This window comes from Lactuca virosa, chromosome 2 (genome assembly GCF_052849685.1).
Source record: "Lactuca virosa cultivar CGN04683 chromosome 2, Lactuca_virosa_CGN04683_v6, whole genome shotgun sequence".
NCBI classification, from domain to species: Eukaryota; Viridiplantae; Streptophyta; class Magnoliopsida; order Asterales; family Asteraceae; genus Lactuca; species Lactuca virosa.
In genome coordinates this window covers 293081771-293102528 of record NC_136427.1, presented here as the reverse complement: position 1 = coordinate 293102528, position 20758 = coordinate 293081771, and the positions used below count along the sequence as shown (strand labels likewise).

General features: G+C 40.6%; 1 protein-coding gene across 1 annotated transcript; it reads left to right on the top strand.

Moving 5' to 3' along the window:
• The first annotated feature begins 1662 nt into the window (after nucleotides 1–1662).
• Nucleotides 1663–2232, top strand: LOC145158652 (non-classical arabinogalactan protein 30-like). Its single transcript, XM_079077513.1, has one exon. It carries the CDS (start codon nucleotides 1663–1665, stop codon nucleotides 2230–2232), a length of 570 nt encoding a protein of 189 aa, XP_078933639.1.
• The last annotated feature ends 18526 nt before the right edge of the window (nucleotides 2233–20758 follow it).

Sequence of the window (20758 nt, the reverse complement as noted above, 5' to 3'; positions counted from 1 at the left end):
GTGACACATGTCAAATGGAGATTAAAACTATTCATTTATTAGAATAGAGATTTTACATTTAATAAATAAACATTTAAGTTGCTATATTTACAAAATAAATAAGCATTTATCATCTGTAATTTTTCATCGGATATTAACATGCATGTATGATGTATGTATTTATCCAAAAATATTAAAATTCTTTTTCTGACCTAAGGTTTTGAAGTTCAAGTTATATTGGATACATCTTTTGAATGATGTATGTATTTATCTGTAAAATTTGGTAAAGATTAGACAAGTTTAAAGTGTATGCTTCTTAATCACCATGTTTTTTAAATGCACCAAAAAGTAGATCAATTCGAGTTGGCATAAAAACGTAATGGATTATAAAATTATAAACTCCATAAAAAATCTTATTTTTTTTTATAATTTTAAAAGCTTTATGATTTGAAAAAAAATAAAATTAAAAACTCAGTAGATGCTTCGAAAAACCGAGAGGAGTGGATTTTACGTAGAATTTTAATTTATAATAATTCGGTTCAGAAATTTGAATATAACCAACACGTTTGTCTAAATACAAAATAAACGTTTTGAGTAAGTTATATAAATAATCTCTTTGGTTTGAGGTAATCTGCAAAGTTCATCCTTGTTTTTTTTACTTAGAGGGTCCCTAAAATATTACTTCGTTGCTTAGTTCGTCCCTCCCGTTAATGGTGTTAGTTTATTTTTCTCGTTAACTTGTAATAAATGACATATGCACCCTTATTTTCACAATTATTATTATTATTCTAAGAAAATACAACACACGATTAAACATATTGCCATCACACTCTACACCACACCCACACACCCTTCTACCTAAAAATCCCCAACTTTCATTCTCGGTGCCCCATCTTCCTCCCGCTTCAATCACATGCAACGACCATGTCAAGTAAACCAGATTTGATAGTATTGCATGAAACAAAACCAACCAGATAAATATAAATATTGGATTTGATAACATGGTTGTGGTTGTTGAGAATCTTACTCTAGAAATCGAAGTATTGAAGTTAAGCGAACCATATGGAAAATTGGTGTATGCAAATTCATCTTTCTACAACGATTTTGTTGCGGGTGCTTTATTCAGGCTTGTAACATTGTCTTGTTAGTTGTTGGGCCATATTTCTTGAATAATTTCATTGTACGTGCTTAATTCATACATGCAGTTAAATAAACGAGATAACGATCGATGGATTTGAGAAATCTATAGATATGACCTACCAATGTGGATCCTCCAAGTCATAGTCGTCACTCATTTAGCACCTCCTACCACCTTCGGAGACTTGACCAACCATTATTGATGTTGTATGTCATCGTCATCACTCAGTATTATAACAACAACAAGTAATATGAATTTTTTAAAAAGAGAAAAATTGTCATTTTTACACGATTTAACAGTAGAAATCAAATGGTGAGGTAAGAGGGACAAAAATAACAACAAATTATTTTTCCAGAGACAGTAGGAGTAAAAAAAGAAAAAACAAAAGAAAGGGACGAGACTAGTAAACTACCCAAAACGAAAGGGATCATTTATGTAATTTACTCTAAAGCTTTATATATAACCCACACACCATCCCTCGTCATCTTCATCCCACAAACAACTTTCATTACTCTTCTCTTCGCTCTGCAACAAGACAAACAAAAATGGCAAACAATCAAATCATCATTACCATTTTCATCCTCCTCGAATTAGCCTTCTTGAAGGCAAACACCACCACCCATGAGGTAGCCACCAGATATAGAGATGACCCCAGAGATGAGTACCCGCCGAGAGATGACATTAACACAGCCCGCGTTGTGGTGGAAGGAAAAGTGTATTGCGAGAGATGTAAATACGGCGGACCATGGTCTCTCTCCGGAGCTCAGCCAATTGAGGCAGCCAGAGTCAGCGTTATTTGCAAAAACTATAAAAGACGACTGAGTTACTATAAAACATATTCCACCGATAATGATGGGTATTTTTACGCAGAGCTTAAAGGTTTCAGGATGTCCCATTATTTATTGGATCATCCTCTTCAAAGTTGCCGTGTGAAACTGGTGTCATCTCCTCTTGACCATTGCAACCTTATATCGAATGTCAACAATGGCGTCGGTGGCTCACCTTTACGATTTGAGAACAAGGTGTTGTTTAGGAGGAATACTGAAACAGTCATTTATGCTTCTGGACCTTTGGCTTTTCGTCCTAATGATTGCTACGCACAAACCACTCCCTAAACTTGATTTGATTTCATGATTAATTATGGTATTTATATTATAGCGGGTTAATGACGAAAGGTATTTACGAAAAAACTGTCACCAAAGCTCTAATTGAGTTCAACAGAATAATAAACATTAAATTTTGTTTCAGTGTGATCTCAACCAAACTTGTTATAATGAGTGCATCAAGTTTTCATGCCAACATGACATCCAACTTTGGCTTCTTCGCGGCATTTTAATTTTAAAAAATATATATTGACGACAAGTTATTTAAAATTTGTTTATTTAGCTATCAAATTTCTAATCAAGTCAAATTGAGTCTTAAACATCAAAATTTCTAAAATGTTGTCGGTCCTGTCCAAGATGATGGGCTCAAGGCCCAATTTTTTTTTTTATTATACTAAGAAAATTAGATCACGCATGCTAGGAGCCGAAAAACGAGGTCCAGATTGATAAATAACTGAACTTTGGAATAGATCATCGTGTAGGCTTCCTCTTCTGTTATTCGTTGAATCCCTGCTTCAAAAAATCCCAATTCTCGGAAAAAATAAATTCAAACGAAGGGGTTGAGATGCGATAAAAAGATGGGAAATTGAGTTACGGAAATCTAATCGTTGGGTATGGAATACAAGTCAACAGCCCCAACAATTGATTTTTACCAAATTTATATCTTTTTTTTTGTCTGGTCTCAAAATATGTTCAGATTGGCCCTATCAACCCGATTGTGTCCATGCCAACAACGCATCCTACTTGGCTCCATGTGGAAAATTAGATTTTATTCATATTCCATATTTTAATTTACAATAGCTTAATTTATATCATATTAATTGACAATAATTTGTTTTTGAATGAAGATAGTGTGTTCACCAATTTCATCCCGTTTTAAATTGTCAAATTGATGACACGTGGAAGCTAAATAAAGATGTCCTCTAGTATTTATTAGTAGAAGAACGCGTTGCGCAACATAGATTAAAAATATATTATTAAAATATTGAAAAATATATATTTAAAATGGTTATGTTACTAACATTAACTTTGACATAATATTTTGAATAATATTATTCATTGACATCAACCCACATTCATCATTAATAAAATTAAATATAATTATCTATTTAATATTATTTTTAACAATTTTTATGATCGATTAATTTAAATTTTTACTTATGCGATTATTTTCTAATTTCAATAATGATGTTCATTTAAAATACAATTTATTTGTTGTTAATGTTATGTAATTTATAAATTGATGTTATTATTATTTAAAATTATTGTTCTTTAGTTTAAACCACTTATTGTTATTATTAAGTTAAAGAAGACTTTTAAGAAACACTTAATATTACTATTAAAATGTGAAACATACACTAAATAATAAACTGATAAGATAGACAATTTGCATTTCAAAAGAGACTTGCATGGATAATATGACATATCCATGTTTTTTATAAATTGATTTTATTATTTATAATTATTGTTCATTAGTTTTAAAACCACTTATTATTAATAAACGAAAGAAAACTTTTAAAATATACTTATTATTATAATTTTAAATGTTAAACATTTACTAAAATATAAAGTGATAAGATAGACAATTTGTATTTTAAAAGAAACTTACATGGATATTATGGATAATATTGCATATCCATGATTTTTGATTAATTATTACTTTGAAGCAACACAAACATACAAACATACATACAATATTTAATTAAATATTATCTATATCACTTTCCATAACATATACTCGGTAACATGAATCTAATCTAATTTACATTAAAGTTTCGACCACAACATACAAAAATTGTCTTAAAAGAATACTTACACCAAGAAAAATATAAAAAAAGAATTAGTATATAAACAAACTTACAAATTAAAAACTTTAACATAATAACATGGTTCGAAAAATAGTCCAAATCCCTCAAACCAACACAAAACTTTTAAACTTGTTTTCTTTGTGAATTTTGTATGTGATTTTTATTTGTATGTCTACTCAAAGAGAATGTCATTTTTATAGTAGACTATCCATTAATTGCTTATTAAACATATTATATAAGTTATAAAACCTTTCATGATTTGTGATTAATTACTTTGAAGGTGAAAAGCTGTGAGAGTTTCAAATGCATAAGGTACTTGGAAATTTGTTTGGGGGTTTTAAATACATGAGGTGATAGAAAAAATGTCTCATTTATAAATATAGTATGATTGGTGAGAACACGTACAAACGGAGAGGAAAAAAAACAAACAAACAAATCTGGAAAACTGGAATGTGTTATAAAATATGATCAAATAACAAGATAAATTATAAAGTAAAGAAAGTCATAAGAGTGGAAAGAACTTTTATTCCAATACTTGTGAAGAAATCATCAAGTTTCTAATACATATGGCTCAATATTTATACTATCAAAATTAGATGAAAGACGAGTTATAATATGAATGCACATTATGATGGTGCATTATTAAATTCATAAAACACATTGAAATGGTTGTTACTAATGCTAAATAATGATGAGGAGTTATGAGAGAAATTGAGACTCCAATGGTCATTCACAAACTAATATTTCATAACACTTCCCCTTGAATGACGATTGTATCATGTATCTCTGCATTGTTAGAAGAAGCAGCATCTAAAGTTTGTTTAATAGAATGTCAAGAAAATTTCTTACCTCCATAAGTGAATAAATAACATGTTTGAGTTCGAGCTTTGTGTGGATCAGATAAATATCTAGCATCTGAATAACCAATTAACTTCGCATTTGATGAATTTGATTAGTATAAATTCATATCCACTATACCTCGAAGATACCAAAGAATGTGTTTGACTCCATTCCAGTGTCTTCTTGTTGGACAAGAACTATATCTTGCTAATAAGTTTACGACAAAAGATATATCAGGTCTTTTATTAATAGTAAGATATATTAGTGCACCAATAACACTAAGATATGGTACTTCGGGACCAAGAAGTTTTCCATGTTTTTCACAAGTCCGAAATTGGTCCTTTTTGGCATCTAAGTACCTTACCACCATCGAGTTATTTAGTGGATGTGAGTTATCCATATAAAAACCTCTTAAGCACATTTTCTAAATAAATGGATTAATGTACACAAACTCCATTTTTTTGTGTGGACAATTTGAAGACCCAAACAAAATTTTATTTTACCAAGATCTTTCATTTCAATTTTTTTCTTTCAAACAAGAAATGGCCTTTTCCAATACTCTAGGAGTTCCAGTTATGTTCAAATCATCTAGATAAACATCAATTATAATAAATTATGATATGGATCTTTTTATGAATACACATGGGCTTATTGGATCATTTTTGTAGCCCTTTTTCATTAAAATGGTATTTAAACAATTGAACCACATATGGTCTTATTGTTTCAATCCATACAAAGATTTATTTAATTTTACCGAATATACTTTTTGAGAATTAGAAGTTTGTGACAACTGGCAATTCTGGATCAAACAAAGTCAACAAGTCAACCAAGTCAACACAACGAGTATTAGGAGTTTAGGATAAGCGCTATGTTTCCCTGATATTCCTAATGTACAACTTACAAGTATTAATACAAAGTACCTTGCTTTTCATCAATTATTGAATAAAAATCCTATTTAGGATTAACAAACGTGAAATTTGATAATTCAAGTATATATTATTTTGGTATAAATAATATTCATAACACAGTGTGCTAATACCTTTGACGATATTGAGAATTTTATAATAATTCGAATTTTCAGGATTCAAATTTATTAATTATACATTATTTTACCACACTTTTTATAAAAAGATATCACTATTTTTATAAAAACTACCACACTTTTATAAAATACCTAGATTTTTATAAAAAAAAAATAAAAAGAGCTGACATAGGGACAAGATGGTTGCATCTTTTCCCAACAAGACTCTTACCCAACAAATAACTAAGCTATTACACAACATACATCCATGCATGCCACCCCACCCCACCCCACCCCACCACCCCCTTCCCCACCCCCTTAAGAGTTACGCCCCCCTCCCCCCCTCACCACTTCATCTTCTTCAACACTTTTTCCTCCATAATCCTCTCAAGATTTCTCATCCATAAGTTGGTTCTTAAGTATTTGGTAAGCTTTTTCTCATAAATCTAGTGATTCTACACATAAATATACTAGTTTTATTACAATTACACACATTAATATGTGTTAATATCCATAGGGTAATACCATCTTCAAGTGTTCTTCAAGCATCTTCAAGTGTTCTAAGCTTGAAAACCTTCATCTTCATCTCTTTATCCAACCACAAACACACTCAAGGTGAGTTCATACCCCTCCATTTTCGATTTTTTTTTCAAGTTTTTGGGGGAGAATACAAGTAAACATGTATAATAACACAAGTTGTTATGCATGCATCTTCTTCATGTTGTGTAAAAGTATTATTTGCATGAATTAATGGTATTACCTAGTTACTTGAACATTTATATGTGGTTTTGTAACACCCAGAATCTAGAAGACCAAGAAAGGAAAGGAAAACCCCAAGACAAGAAGGCAAATCTTCGAGTCTGGGGGATGACTCGACGAGTAGGAGCGGATTTCGGGTCACATGTTAAGTGACCTACTCAACGAGTTGGGGGACCAACTCGGCTGAAACATCCCAAAAATGCAAGCCAAAAATTTTCATTTTTCAAAACCATTTAACAAACATAAGTACCATCACCATAGTATAAAATCATGAAACATGTATCTCAGAATCTCGTAAAATCTATTATCATATCACAATCCCATATAAAATATCAGAGTAAACTCCCAGGCTAAGAAAAATTGTGGTGTGTACCATGCGATCATCCCGAGCCCTTCCCTTTGCTAGTGGAAGTACCTGAAACCAAAACTGAAAACCGTAAGCACGAAGCTTAGTGAGCTCCCCCAAACTACCACATACCATATAATAACACATATAACACATATTGGGCCTTGCCCATTGCATCGGACTGAAGTCCGGAATAACTTGGGCCCCGCCCACTGCATCGGACCGAAGTCCGGAATAACTTGGGCCCCGACCACTGCATCGGACCGAAGTACGGAATAACTTGGGCCCCGCCCTCTGCATCAGACCGAAGTCCGGAATAACTTGGGCCACGCCCTCTGCATCGGACCAAAGTCCGGAATAACTGAACATAACATATACATAAGCATGTAACATAAACATATAACTGCTGCATCAGGCTTGCCCAGCATCGGACCGAAGTCCGGACCACAAAGCACATAACATAAACATGCATGAATCACAAAGATATCAAGAATACATAACTACTTCTCGGGACCACCCCGGCATCGGACCGAAGTCCGGAAACATATAAACTGCATCGGGCTAACCCCGACATCAGACCGAAGTCCGGAACTACTAACATTTAAACGGGCCGGAATGGTGGCCGTAGACCCGTTCCTAAAGGAGGAAACTCACCTCGCGTAACTGGCTGCTGAAACACTGACCGGAAAATATCTGATGGCAGCTCCGACGACTCTCCAGCTATAATTTCCACAATGACACTTAGTCAGAAACTGATAACTATCCTTAGTGTAAAATGACCATTTTACCCCTGGCTAACGTCCACATCCTGGTCAAAGTCAACTTCCCAGTTGACCGGACTCGCCGAGTTGGCCCGTCAACTCGCCGAGTCCCAATCCTTTCATCTACCCCCAACCCGACTCTACTCGTCGAGTTTAGCAAGAGCTCGACGAGTTCTCCTTCAATCATAACATCGGGAAAATCTTCATCTGACTTGTCGAGTTCCTCCTGAACTCGTCGAGTTTATCTTCATCTTATGAACGTGTCTAGTCTCTGACTCACCGAGTCCGTCTTCATGAGTTGGGAGATGGCCTTGGACTCGCCGAGTACGTTCCTGCACTCGCCGAGTCCCATGGTTTCCAGATCCATGGCTATGTCCATTTCGTTGAGTCCCTTCCCTGGACTCGTCTAAATCCCTTCTTAACTTAACTGGGTCTCCCATGAATCATAATAGTTTTGGGAACTAAGCCACGACTCGCCGAGTCCCAAGAACGACTCGTCGAGTCTATGCATGGCCAAGTCTATAACTCGATTTCTGATATGCAAAACTCATCCAGAAGGTAGATCTAGGCTCCTAAGATCGATATGGCACGTAAAGTCATGAACTTTACATTCATGCATGGGACATTTATGCTCAAAGGACCAAAAATGGGGTTTATTTCATACTTGGGGTTCTCATGGCCATAAAGATGGCACCTTTATGCCATGAGGACCCTCCAAGGTTCCAGATCTGTGTGTAAATCGACTTGGGACGTCCAAGTCCCAAGGATCAAGCTCCTTGGACCCAAAACCTCATAAAGATGACCACAAGGAGATCTAAGAAACTACAAGTCAAGTATGAGGCTTGATTACCAGAAAGTGAAGAGAAGTTGATGTTGTTCTTGGATCTACAATATCCTCTTGAAGTCCTCCTTCTTCCTCTTCTTCTCACAAGCAGAAACGGGGCGTTACAATTCTCCCCCACTTTTCTTAGACTTCGTCCTCGAAGTCTGCAGCATCTGGAAACAACTCCGGGTAGTGCTCCCTCATCTCCTCCTCAGGCTCCCATGTCCATCTCTGAACCCTTCTGATGCTGCTACTGCACCTTCACTAACTCTACTCTCTTGTTCCTCAGCTCTTTCACCTTGCAATCTAGAATCGCCACTGGTCTCTCGATATAGTTCAAGCTATCGTCAACCTGAATGTCCTCCAGGGGTACCACTGCTGAATCATCCACTAAGCACTTCCGTAACTGAGAAACATGGAACGTGTTGTGGATCTGGCTGAGCTCTGTTGGAAGATCTAACCGATAAGCAACCCGTCCCACCCGGGCCAAAACCCTAAACTGACCAGTGAACCTGGGGCCCAACTTGCCCCACTTCCAAAATCTGATAACACCCTTCCAGGGTGACACTTTCAGGAGGACCATATCCCCCACCTGAAACTCCAAGTCCGAACGCCGCTTGTCGGCGTAACTCTTTTGCCGACTCTGAGCAGTCTGGAGCCTGCTCCGGACTTGCTGAATTCGCTCTGTGGTCTTGAGTACTACCTCCGTACTCCCCATGACTCTCTGACCGACCTCTCCCCAACAGATTGGGGTCCTGCACTTCCTCCCGAAGAGCATCTCGAAGAGAGGTCGGTCTATACTGGAGTGATAGCTGTTGTTATACGAAAATTCCGCTAACGGAAGATACGTATCTCAACTGCCACCGAAGTCTTGCACACATGCTCGAAGCATGTCCTCGAGAGTTTGAATCGTCCTCTCGCTCTGTCCGTCTGTCTGAGGGTGGAAAACGGTGTTGAAATGGAGACGAGTACCCATCTCGTCGTGAAACCGCTTCCAAAATCTGGAAGTAAACCGGACATATCGGTCTGACACCACTGAGACAGGCACTCCATGACGTGCCACTACCTCCCGCACATAAATCTCAGCCAACTTTTCGGCCGAGATGCTCTCCTGGATCGGTATAAAATGGGCGCTCTTGGTCAACTGATCCACGATAACCCATATCGAATCCACCCCACGTCTGGTCCTGGGAAGCTTCGTAATGAAGTCCATAGTGATATCCTCCCATTTCCACACGGGAATGTATAACGGCTGCATCTTTCCGTGCGGCCTCTGGTGCTCTGCCTTAACCTTCCTACAGGCCAGGCACCTCTCCATGTACCAAGCTACGTCCCGCTTCATGCAGGGCCGCCAGTAATCGGGTCGAAAAGCCCTGTACATCTTCGTCACCCCTGGATGGATGGAGAACCGAGACTTGTGGGCCTCATCCATCAATACCTTCCGTACTCCTCCCCAGTACGGTACCCAGACCCTCCCATGGAGTAACCACTGTCATCCGCATACAGATATCTCGGATCGGAGCCACCACCGCCTTGCGGCTCAGGGCGTCGGCCACGACGTTGGCCTTGCCCGGGGGGTAGCGGATCTCACAATCGTAATCCTTTACCATGTCTAACCACCGACGCTGCCTAATGTTCACATTCGGATGATCCATGAGGTACCTCAAACTCTTGTGGTCCGTGTAAATAGTACACCGGACCCCATAGAGGTAATGTCGCCAAATCTTGAGGGCGAACACTACAGCCCCCAACTCCAAATCATGCGTCGGGTAGTTAGCCTCGTGAGGCTTCAACTGTCTCGAGGCATAATCTATCACATGCCCCCGCTGCATCAACACTGCTCCCATACCTGTGATCGAAGCGTCACAGTAGACTACAAAGTCATCTACCCCCTCTGGAAGGGTAAGAATCGGCGCCTCGCACAGTCGCTGCCTGAGCGTCTCAAAGGTTGTCTGCTGCTCAAGACCCCAGCGAAACACCACCGACTTCTTGGTCAGTTGGGTCAGCGGAACTGCTATCTTGGAGAAATCCTGGATGAATCTCCTGTAGTACCCTGCCAAAACCAGGAAACTCCGAATCTCGGATCGAGACCTCGGGACCTCCCACTGCATCACGGCCTCAATCTTGGCCGGATCTACTAATATACCCTTCTGGTTGACAAGGTGCCCCAGAAACTGCACCTCGCGCAACCAGAACTCGCACTTGGAGAACTTTGCGAAAAGTCTCTCCCTCCTCAGGGTATTGAGCACCTCCCTCAGGTGTTCCTCATGCTGCTCCTCAGTCTTGGAATAAACCAAGATATCATCAATGAATACTATCACAGACCGATCCAACATCGGTCTGCACACACGGTTCATGAGATCCATGAACGCGGCTGGAGCATTGGTGAGCCCAAACGGCATCACCACAAACTCATAATGACCATAGTGGGTCCTAAAAGCGGTCTTCTGCACATCATCATCTCTGACCCGCATCTGGTGATATCCGGACCGTAGATCAATCTTGGAAAACCAAGATGTTGCCTAAAGCTGGTCGAACAAATCATCTATCCTCGGGAGTGGGTAACGGTTCTTCACCGTTACCTTATTCATCTCCCGGTAATCAATGCACATACGGTGTGACTCGTCCTTCTTCTTCACAAACAGGATCGGGGCTCCCCATGGTGAACTGATCGGCCTGATAAAACCCTTGTCTAGCAGCTCTTGCAGCTGCGTAGACAACTCCTGCATCTCGGGAGGAGCCAACCGATATGGTGCCTTGGCTATCGGAGCCGCACCAGGGACTAGGTCGATCCGGAACTCAACCTCTCTCTCAGGAGGTATCCCAGGAAAATCCTCCGGGAATACATCCGGGTCCTCTCGTACCACCGGTACATCATCAACCGTCGCCTTACCCTTATCTCGAGCATCCATAACATAAGCGACGTACCCCGCGCAACCCTGCTGGAAATAGCGCCTCGCTCTCACTGCTAAACAAAGAATCGGTCTGCGTTGTGGCCTCTCGCCCTGAATTACTAACTCTCCCCCACTAGGAGTGCGAACCCTCACCAACTGTAGTTCACAATAAATCACTGCTCCATTGGAACTCAGCCAATCCATACCTACTATAACCTTGTTCCCTCGCAGGGGAATAGGAACTAAATCTACTGGGAACTGCTCATCAGATAACCGCAGTGTACATCCTCTATGAACTCTCGCGACCTTGACGGTCCTGTCGTCTGCTATTTCCACGTCAAGTGGACAATCCAGCTCCCCCGAAGCTCTGCTAAATTTCTTACTAAGCGCAAGCGATACAAATGATCAGGTAGCCCCCCAATCAAAAAGTACCATAGCTGAAATACCGTTCACTAGGAACGACCCTATGCACATATACATAACATAAGCAATAATCAAATAAAATGATAATAAGGAGATGGAGAAGTTACATACCAGTAACTACATCTAGAGTCGCTCGCGCCTCCTCTGCTGTCAACTGGAAGGCTCTGCTCTTCGCCACTGGCGCCTCAGCCCAGCCCTAACGGCCGTCTGTAATCCTCATAGTAGCAGGAGCGGGTGCCACCACCTTTCCTGCTGATGCTAAACTCGGACACTGGGACTTCTTGTGTCCCCTCTGATTGGAATGGAAGAAAATCAAATCAGATGTTGTGGTGGTAGTAGTGGTAGAAGTAGCGGTACAATCTCTGCTCACGTGCCCAGTTCGACCGCACTTGAAGCAGCCGGAACTCCCCGCCTTGCACACCCCATCGTGCAACCTGCCACACTTGCCACACCGACTGTGGCTCTGCTGTCCCCTAGACCTGTGATCAGACACTTTGGGCTTCTTGCCTGAACCCGCTGTGCCAGACGCCACCTCTGGCTTCCTCTTCCTCTCCATCTCTAGATCAATCTCCCTCTCACGAGCCCTCGCAATCATGTCCTCCAGCGTCTTGCAGCTGGAGCGGCTCACAAACTGACGTATATCACTCCACAACATCTCATGATATCGGGCCTTCTTAATCTCCTCGTCTGCCACATACTGCAGAACAAGAAGGGCCCTCTCCCGGAACTTGGCGGTAATCTCCGCCACAGTCTCCGTCGTCTGCTGGAGGTCCTGGAACTCCCTAGCAAGCTGCTGCACCTCAATGACATGTGCAAACTCGGCCCTGAACCTGGTCGTGAAATCACCCCAGGTCATCGCATCCAATACCGCATCATCCCCCACGGCCTGTCCGACCTCCTCCCACCAATCTCTCGTCATGTCCTTCAGAAGGCAGGACGCTAATCTGACCTTGTCCCCCTCAGGACATCTGCTAGTGCGGAATGCGTTGGCGACATCCGCCAACCACCTAGTACTGGCGATGGGGTCCCGAGCCCCATGATAATCAGGAGCCCTACATGCTTTGAACTCCCTGAAGGTGAGCGTGCGCGACCCCATCATGGCCGCCACCTCAGTACAAAAGGCACTCAGCTTCTCGTCCAGAAGCTCTAGAATACCCTCCTTGACCGTACCGAAGATCACAGGATTCTGCTCGAGTATAACGCGAGTAACCTCTGAGGAGAGGAACTCCCTAGTCTGCTCATCTAGCTGCCCGGCTCCAGAGCCCGAGCCTGATCCCTCCCCGACACCTGAATTGCCGACTACTGGTCTGGGTCGTAAAACCACCATTCTGAAAATACATCAAAACCAAGTCAGAATACTACTCATAACTAGAGGGATCACTCATACTACAAGTTCCCTGGTCTCATCTCATCCTTCTTTGATTCGAGTACGGATCCTCTGCTTTCAGTAGTACGGGCCCGTACTACCTTCCACATCTATCCGTACTCTCCTCAAGAACTGCCTCGACTCCACCAAGTCCCTTCTACTACTACTACTGCTGATCTCATGCTAAAATCTTCCTAGGCTTGCCCTAGGGAAATCACCAACCCACTCTCCGCCATCAGCTGCATAAGAAGTCCCTGCTTTCTTTCACTAACTAGCTCGCGAATACTATTGTATATTACTCAGACTAGATAATTCTTCGAATGATAGATCCTACTCTACAAAGGTTGGACTCAGACAAGAGCTGCAAAATAGAGCTAGACTTAACCTTCTGAAATTATTTAGTCCTTGCAATATGCAACGTAACATATTCGTTTACTACTTAGTAAAAGATAACTAAGACTCCTAAAAGCACAAAGCAAGCAGCATTCGAGCATTGAGTACACATAATCAAGCATCTACTACTCTGGCTATCATACTGGCTAATCTGTACTAGCATGCAGTTCTCATAAAGCTGAACACATATAACAGGCACATAAGGCATCCTTCCTAGATCCTTAGTCCTAATCTATCATGCTGTTCTAATAAAGCTGGTAATCATAACATAGCATAAACTTGTATGGGTAATTTGGGAGTACTTACTTGAGCTCGACTGATTGCATGCACCACACCCTTTTTCTTTTCAAAGTTCTTTTCTATTTTCAATATCGTTATTAAAAAAATGATTTTCTTTTGAAAATTTCATACCACTTCCTTAGTTTGAGTTCAGACACACCCGTAAGTGTGCCCGAATCCCTCAAACCAAGGTTATGATACCAACTTGAAACATCCCAAAAATGCAAGCCGAAAATTTTCATTTTTCAAAACCATTAAACAAACATAAGTACCATCACCATAGTATAAAATCATGAAACATGTATCTCAAAATCTCGTAAAATCTATTATCATATCACAATCCCATATAAAATATCAGAGTAAACTCCCAGGCTAAGAAAAACTGTGGTGTGTGGCATGCGATCATCCCGAGCCCTTCCATTTGCTAGTGGAAGTACCTGAAACCAAAACTGAAAACCGTAAGCACGAAGCTTAGTGAGCTCCCCCAAACTACCACATACCATATAATAACACATATAACACATACTGGGCCTTGCCCACTGCATCAGACCGTAGTCCGGAATAACTTGGGCCCCACCCACTGCATCGGACCGAAGTTCAAAATAACTTGGGCCCCGCCCACTGCATCGGACCGAAGTCCGGAATAACTTGGGCCCCACCCTCTGCATCGGACCGAAGTCCGGAATAACTTGGGCCCCGCCCTCTGCATCGAACCAAATTCTGGAATAACTGAACATAACATATACATAAGCATGTAACATAAACATATAACTACTGCATCGGGCTTGCCCGGCATCGGACCGAAGTCCAGAACACAAAGCACATAACATAAACATGCATGAATCACAAAGACATCAAGCATACATAACTACTTCTCGGGACCACCCCGGCATCGGACCGAAGTCCGGAAACATATAAACTGCATCGGGCTAACCCCGGCATCAGACCGAAGTCCGGAACTACTAACATCTAAACGGGCCGGCATTGTGGCCGTAGACCCGTTCCTAAAGGAGGAAACTCACCTCGCGTAACTGGCTGCTGAAACACTGAGCGGAAAATATCTGATGGCTGCTCCGGCGACTCTCCGGCTATAATTTCCACAATGACACTTAGTCAGAAACTGATAACTATCCTTAGGGTAAAATGACCATTTTACCCCTGGCTAAAGTCTACATCCTGGTCAAAGCCAATTTCCCAGTTGACCGGACTCGCCGAGTTGGCCCGTCAACTCGCCGAGTCCCAATCCTTTCATCTACCCCCCAACCTGACTCTACTCGTTGAGTTTAGCAAGAGCTCGACGAGTTCTCCTTCAATCATAACATCGGGACAATCTTCATCTGACTCGTCGAGTTCCTCCTGAACTCGTCGAGTTTATCTTCATCTTATGAACGTGTCTAGTCTGTGACTCGCCGAGTTGCATGAACAACTCGTCGAGTCCGTCTTCATGAGTTGGGAGATGGCCTTGGACTCGCCGAGTACGTTCCTGCACTCGCCGAGTCCCATGGTTTCCAGATCCATGGCTATGTCTATTTCGTTGAGTCCCTTCCCTGGACTCGTCTAAATCCCTTCTTAACTTAACTGGGTCTCCCCTGAATCATAACAGTTTTGGGAACTAAGCCACGACTCGCCGAATCCCAAGAACGACTCGTCGAGTCTATGCATGGCCAAGTCTCTAACTCGATTTCTGATATGCAAAACTCATCCAGAAGGTAGATCTAGGCTCCTAAGATCGATATGGCACGTAAAGTCATGAACTTTACGTTCATGCGTGGGACATTTATGCTCAAAGGACCAAAAATGGGGTTTATTTCATACTTGGGGTTCGCATGGCCATAAAGATGGCACCTTTATGCCATGAGGACCCTCCAAGGTTCCAGATCTGTGTGTAAATCGACTTGGGACGTCCAAGTCCCAAGGATCAAGCTCCTTGGACCCAAAACCTCATAAAGATGACCACAAGGAGATCTAAGAAAGTACAAGTCAAGTATGAGGCTTTATTACCAGAAAGTGAAGAGAAGCTGATGTTGTTCTTGGATCTACAATCTCCTCTTGAAGTCCTCCTTCTTCCTCTTCTTCTCACAAGCAGAAACGGGGCGTTTCATCGGCGAGTTGGTCTGGTTTTGGGAAACCCTAAATCCAGGACTTGGTGCCCTATTTAAGCATCTTATTCTCCATCTCTTGGCTTCACTCCCAGCCCCGATTGCCCATAACCTAACCCACGAAACCCTAGCGTCTCTTGTGAGTGTGTGAGCCATCCTTAAGTTATTTGTGTGTTCTTGAAGACTAGAAGAAGAAGAAGGAGCTTGAAGGTTCAAGGAGAAGGTTGTAGATCCAGGGATTTCGTTCTATTCTCATCACTTTCTGGTAATCAAGCTCCTAACTTGTCTTGTAGTTTCTTAGATCCCCTTATGGTCCCTTTTATGGAGTTTTTGTCCAAGAAGTATGATTCATGAGCCATTAATGCCCCAAGTGGGCTATGCTTGCAGATCTGGAGTCATTAAGGGTTGGGAAGGCATAATGGTGCAAAATTTATGCCATTGGAGTCCCATGCAAACCCTAAGGATGTTGGTATGGCCTTTTAAGCCCCAAAGGGCCTTCCATGGAAGTAAGGTTCGGGACTTTACGTATTTATTGGGTGGCTAGGGCCTAGATCTTGATTCTCTTGCTTTGGATTGGAGTAATAAGGATTTTGGACATAGATTTATGTCTTAAGGAGCTAGGGTTTTATCTAAACCCATTGAGAAGGATTAGGAGTGGGTAAAGTTGGAAACTTTACCCTTAAGAGGTCATTTCCAGCATGTAGACGGAGTTTGGGGTTTGGATCTGAGGTGTAGGGGCTTAATCTGTTAAGATGGCCCAAGCAGACTAAGGGACTCGGCGAGTCCAGGGAGGGACTCGACGAGTCGAAGTGAGTTGTCCTGTTTCTGTTCATGCTATAACTCGGCGAGTTTGAGGACTGACTCGACGAGTTGATTCGATAAATCGTGACCATGAGTAGCCAGGGAACTCGACGAGTCAGGGGGTGAATCGACGAGTTGGATCGCGATTTCAAAATTCTGATAGCTAGAACTCGGTGAGTTGATGGAGCAACTCGGCAAGTTGAGTCAACTCGGAGCGTTGACTTTGACTGTTGACTTTGACTTTGACCAAGGTTGACCTAGTTTGACTTTGAGGATATTTTGGGGCTAAGTGTCATGTTGTTACTGATAGCTTGGGGAGCCGAAGGAGCAGCAGTTTGGGGAATTGCCTGTTAGCAGCCAGAGGAGTATCATCAGGACTTCAGCCAGATGAGCGTTGACTTTTACCGTTGACTTGGACTTTGACCAAGGTTGACCTAGTTTGACTTTGTCGATATTTTGGGGCTAAGTGTCATGTTGTTACTGATAGCTCGGGGAGCCAAAGGAGGAGCAGTTTGGGGAATTGCCAGTTAGCAGCCGAAGTATGTTTATATGATGGTATGTTTCCGGACTAGGTTCCGATGCCGGGGCAAGCCCGAGGAAGGTTCATATGTTTCATGTTAGATTATACTTGTTGTCTTCGTGATACTTGTATGTGCCTGGTAGGGAGGTGAGTGTGGGTGAGGTCCCGTATCTCATCACTAGCCGAGTATGAATGGGTTCCATGTCTCAATATTAGTAGAGTAGGGGCGAGGCCCGTGATAGGAGAAGTGAGTGTGGGCGGGGGCCCGTATCTCACTATCAGCAGGAGTGTGGACGGGGTTCCACAACTCATCAGTAACAGACCAGGAGCGGGGCCAAAGATTAGGCTAGGCCTTAGAACAGGAATACAGTTAGAGCATGTTTTCTTTATGTACTAGCATGTTTATGTGATAGTATGTGTATAGCGGGCGAGGCCCAGAGACAGGCGGGGCCTAATAGAAACATATCTGTATACCGAGCGGGGCTCGATGCCATGCGGGGCCTGATGCCGGAGCGAGTCCGATGCCAGGCAAGTCCCAATGCAGCGCGCGGGGGCCCAACATGTGGTTATGTGTATGGTATGTGCTAGGTTGGGGAACTCACTAAGCTTCATGCTTACAGTTTTCAGTTTTGGTTTCAGGTACTTCCGGTAGCGGAGGGAAGAGCTCGGGATGACTGCATCGCACACACCATGAAGCTTTAGCCTAGGATGTTCCACTATGATAAAATAAGCATGTTTTGAAATGATACTCTGATTTGATATAACGACTTATGTTTATGTAAGAAATGATTTGATAGTTATGTCTTGATTAATGATTTAAAATGAAAATTTTGGACCGGATTTTTGGGACATTACAGGTTTGTTGTTTAAAAATGTAAACTATGAAAAATAAGTATATATATATATATATATATATATATATATATATATATATATTTATAATGAGGGTCATAAAAATAAAACTACAAAAACTATGGTTTTTAAGAACACTATGTAGGTTTTCTAACAAAAATTGTCAGGGGTAGGTTATGACACCATTTTTGTGAGATTTGACCTAAAATATGTTATTTTACACATATAAGGTTAGTTTGACTTAATATCCACAAAAAGGTCAATATAAATTTTACAAGGTTTACAACCAAATTTTTTACCGGTTATTGTCGTTAAAAAGGCCAAAAACTAGAAAAATGGCCTATTCATACTAAATGTTCTTATACTTGTGTTAGATGTAAATTATATGATATAATCTTTTTAAAACATCTAACATGTTAACTTATATATATATATATATATATATATATATATATATATATATACACACACACACACACACAAATATGTATGGACACAACAAAACATTTAAAATAAACTGTAATAAGTATAGTTTATGGGTCATTAATACTATTTTATCATTTTGGACAAAAAAAATAATTATTTAAAGGTATAATTATTTTTACACTATGTAACAACTATGGAAATGTAATATTTCCACTTACAAAAGGGTTTTCATTACAGTATACGTAAACCTGTTAATACAATTTTATGAGACATAGTCTTCACCGTACCTACCAGAGTACACACTAAAGTCTTGAATTATAACCAGAATCTCGGTAAGAGAGCGTGAAACTTGTGTATAGATCTATATGAGACTGACAATCCCGCACCTAATATGTTAGCTACAGCTAGACCAGTAGGTCTGAGGTGACAATTGTCTAACATTCCGACGCCTGAAGAACGTTTCAGCAGGCCAACTTGTTTTAGCATGGTTGTAATGACTCACATGGGGTATTAACAATACATTTGGTTTACGGGGCTAACATACATTCACATGGTTTTATATCATAATAAAACTATATGACACTATTTTCCAGTACAACAATACTCACATTTTTGGTCTTAGGGTTTTAAGACTACAACTCATTTTAAGGAAATATTGGATTTTCTGGAATCATACACTATCATTTCACAAGGAAAAGATACATATTTTCTCATACAAAACTCTTATGATCGCTATTATTCATTTTGTTATGATACTGTACATGAAGTCATCCACTCACAGACGTACATGAAGTCATCCACTCCCAGACGTTTCCGCCGTTCTTGTTTGGGGGTGTGACGAATTGGTATCAGAGCATTGTTTATTGTGAACTAAATATATCAAACCAGATAAGATATACAACTATAAATACAATCGGACTAAAAATCTCTGACTAAAACATTTTGTATAAGTATACTTTTAAAATATAATGATATTTTTAATAAAGTATAAGTACATACTAGAAAGGTGTCATAACAAGAACAATATAAATGTATTTAGATAAGTTGAACACTACGGGTAGGCCTAGGTGGTATGTAATTAGATCTTGGATAAATATAGCCTGATCAACTATATTTATCCGAGGTGCGACCAACATATGCTTCAGACTAGTTGTGGTGAACAACAAGTCTAAAACTTACCAACACTCCATACAAAGAAACTCTAGAACCAAACATAAAGCTTAAAAATACTATAGGAGTATTTTATGATACTATAGAACCATACACTTAGACTCTTTATGTGTCTCGTATGCCTCTATTCTTGCGCAATCGACACAACCAAACATATAGTTGAGACAGTCTATTTCGATAATACCCGATTCCTAACCATTATCGAGAACTTACCATCATTCCATCTTTAAACTTTTTGGTAGAAGATGATGGGTTTTGAGCATTACATCAATCCTATGGTGCACATGCAAACCCTAAAGCTTTGGATATAGTTTGTCTAGTTGTACATGCAATAATCATCCAAAGCTCATAAACCCTATATCTAGCATACTATAATCGAAATTAACATATGATTAGGGTTTAGATCTTACCTTGATTGTTAAGTAGCAATAACAATCACAATCCACAAAGTCCTTGACTCTTGAAAGCTTAGTGCCTCAAATGGTGCACCTCTAATGGAGTCACAAACACCACTAGCAACAAGATGACTTAGGAGAGGGGAGGAAATCGGCTAGGTGAACACCAAGAAGCATAGGCCGAAATCCTTATGTTAGGGGTCTATTTATACTTGTGGCTGCTAGGGTTTTTAGATGGAAACCCTAATATGACTGCTTAAGCCTTAAGCAGCCCATGAACTCCTTCTAGAATATCCCATGGACTCTATTGGAGATTGTTACAAGGCAATTCCATAGATGTGAAGTCTCACATTCAAAGTACATTCCTTTGAACATCCTTTTTGCATAAAAGTTTCTAATCTAGACATAAATTCTTAACGTCCAACTCCCAATATGAAAACATTTCCATATTTTCCATACGACAACTCATTCTTAATAGAATTCTATCTATAATAATAATGTCGATATGGTCCATTCATTACTATACTTCCAACTGCGCACAAGAACCAACCCTTAGCGAACC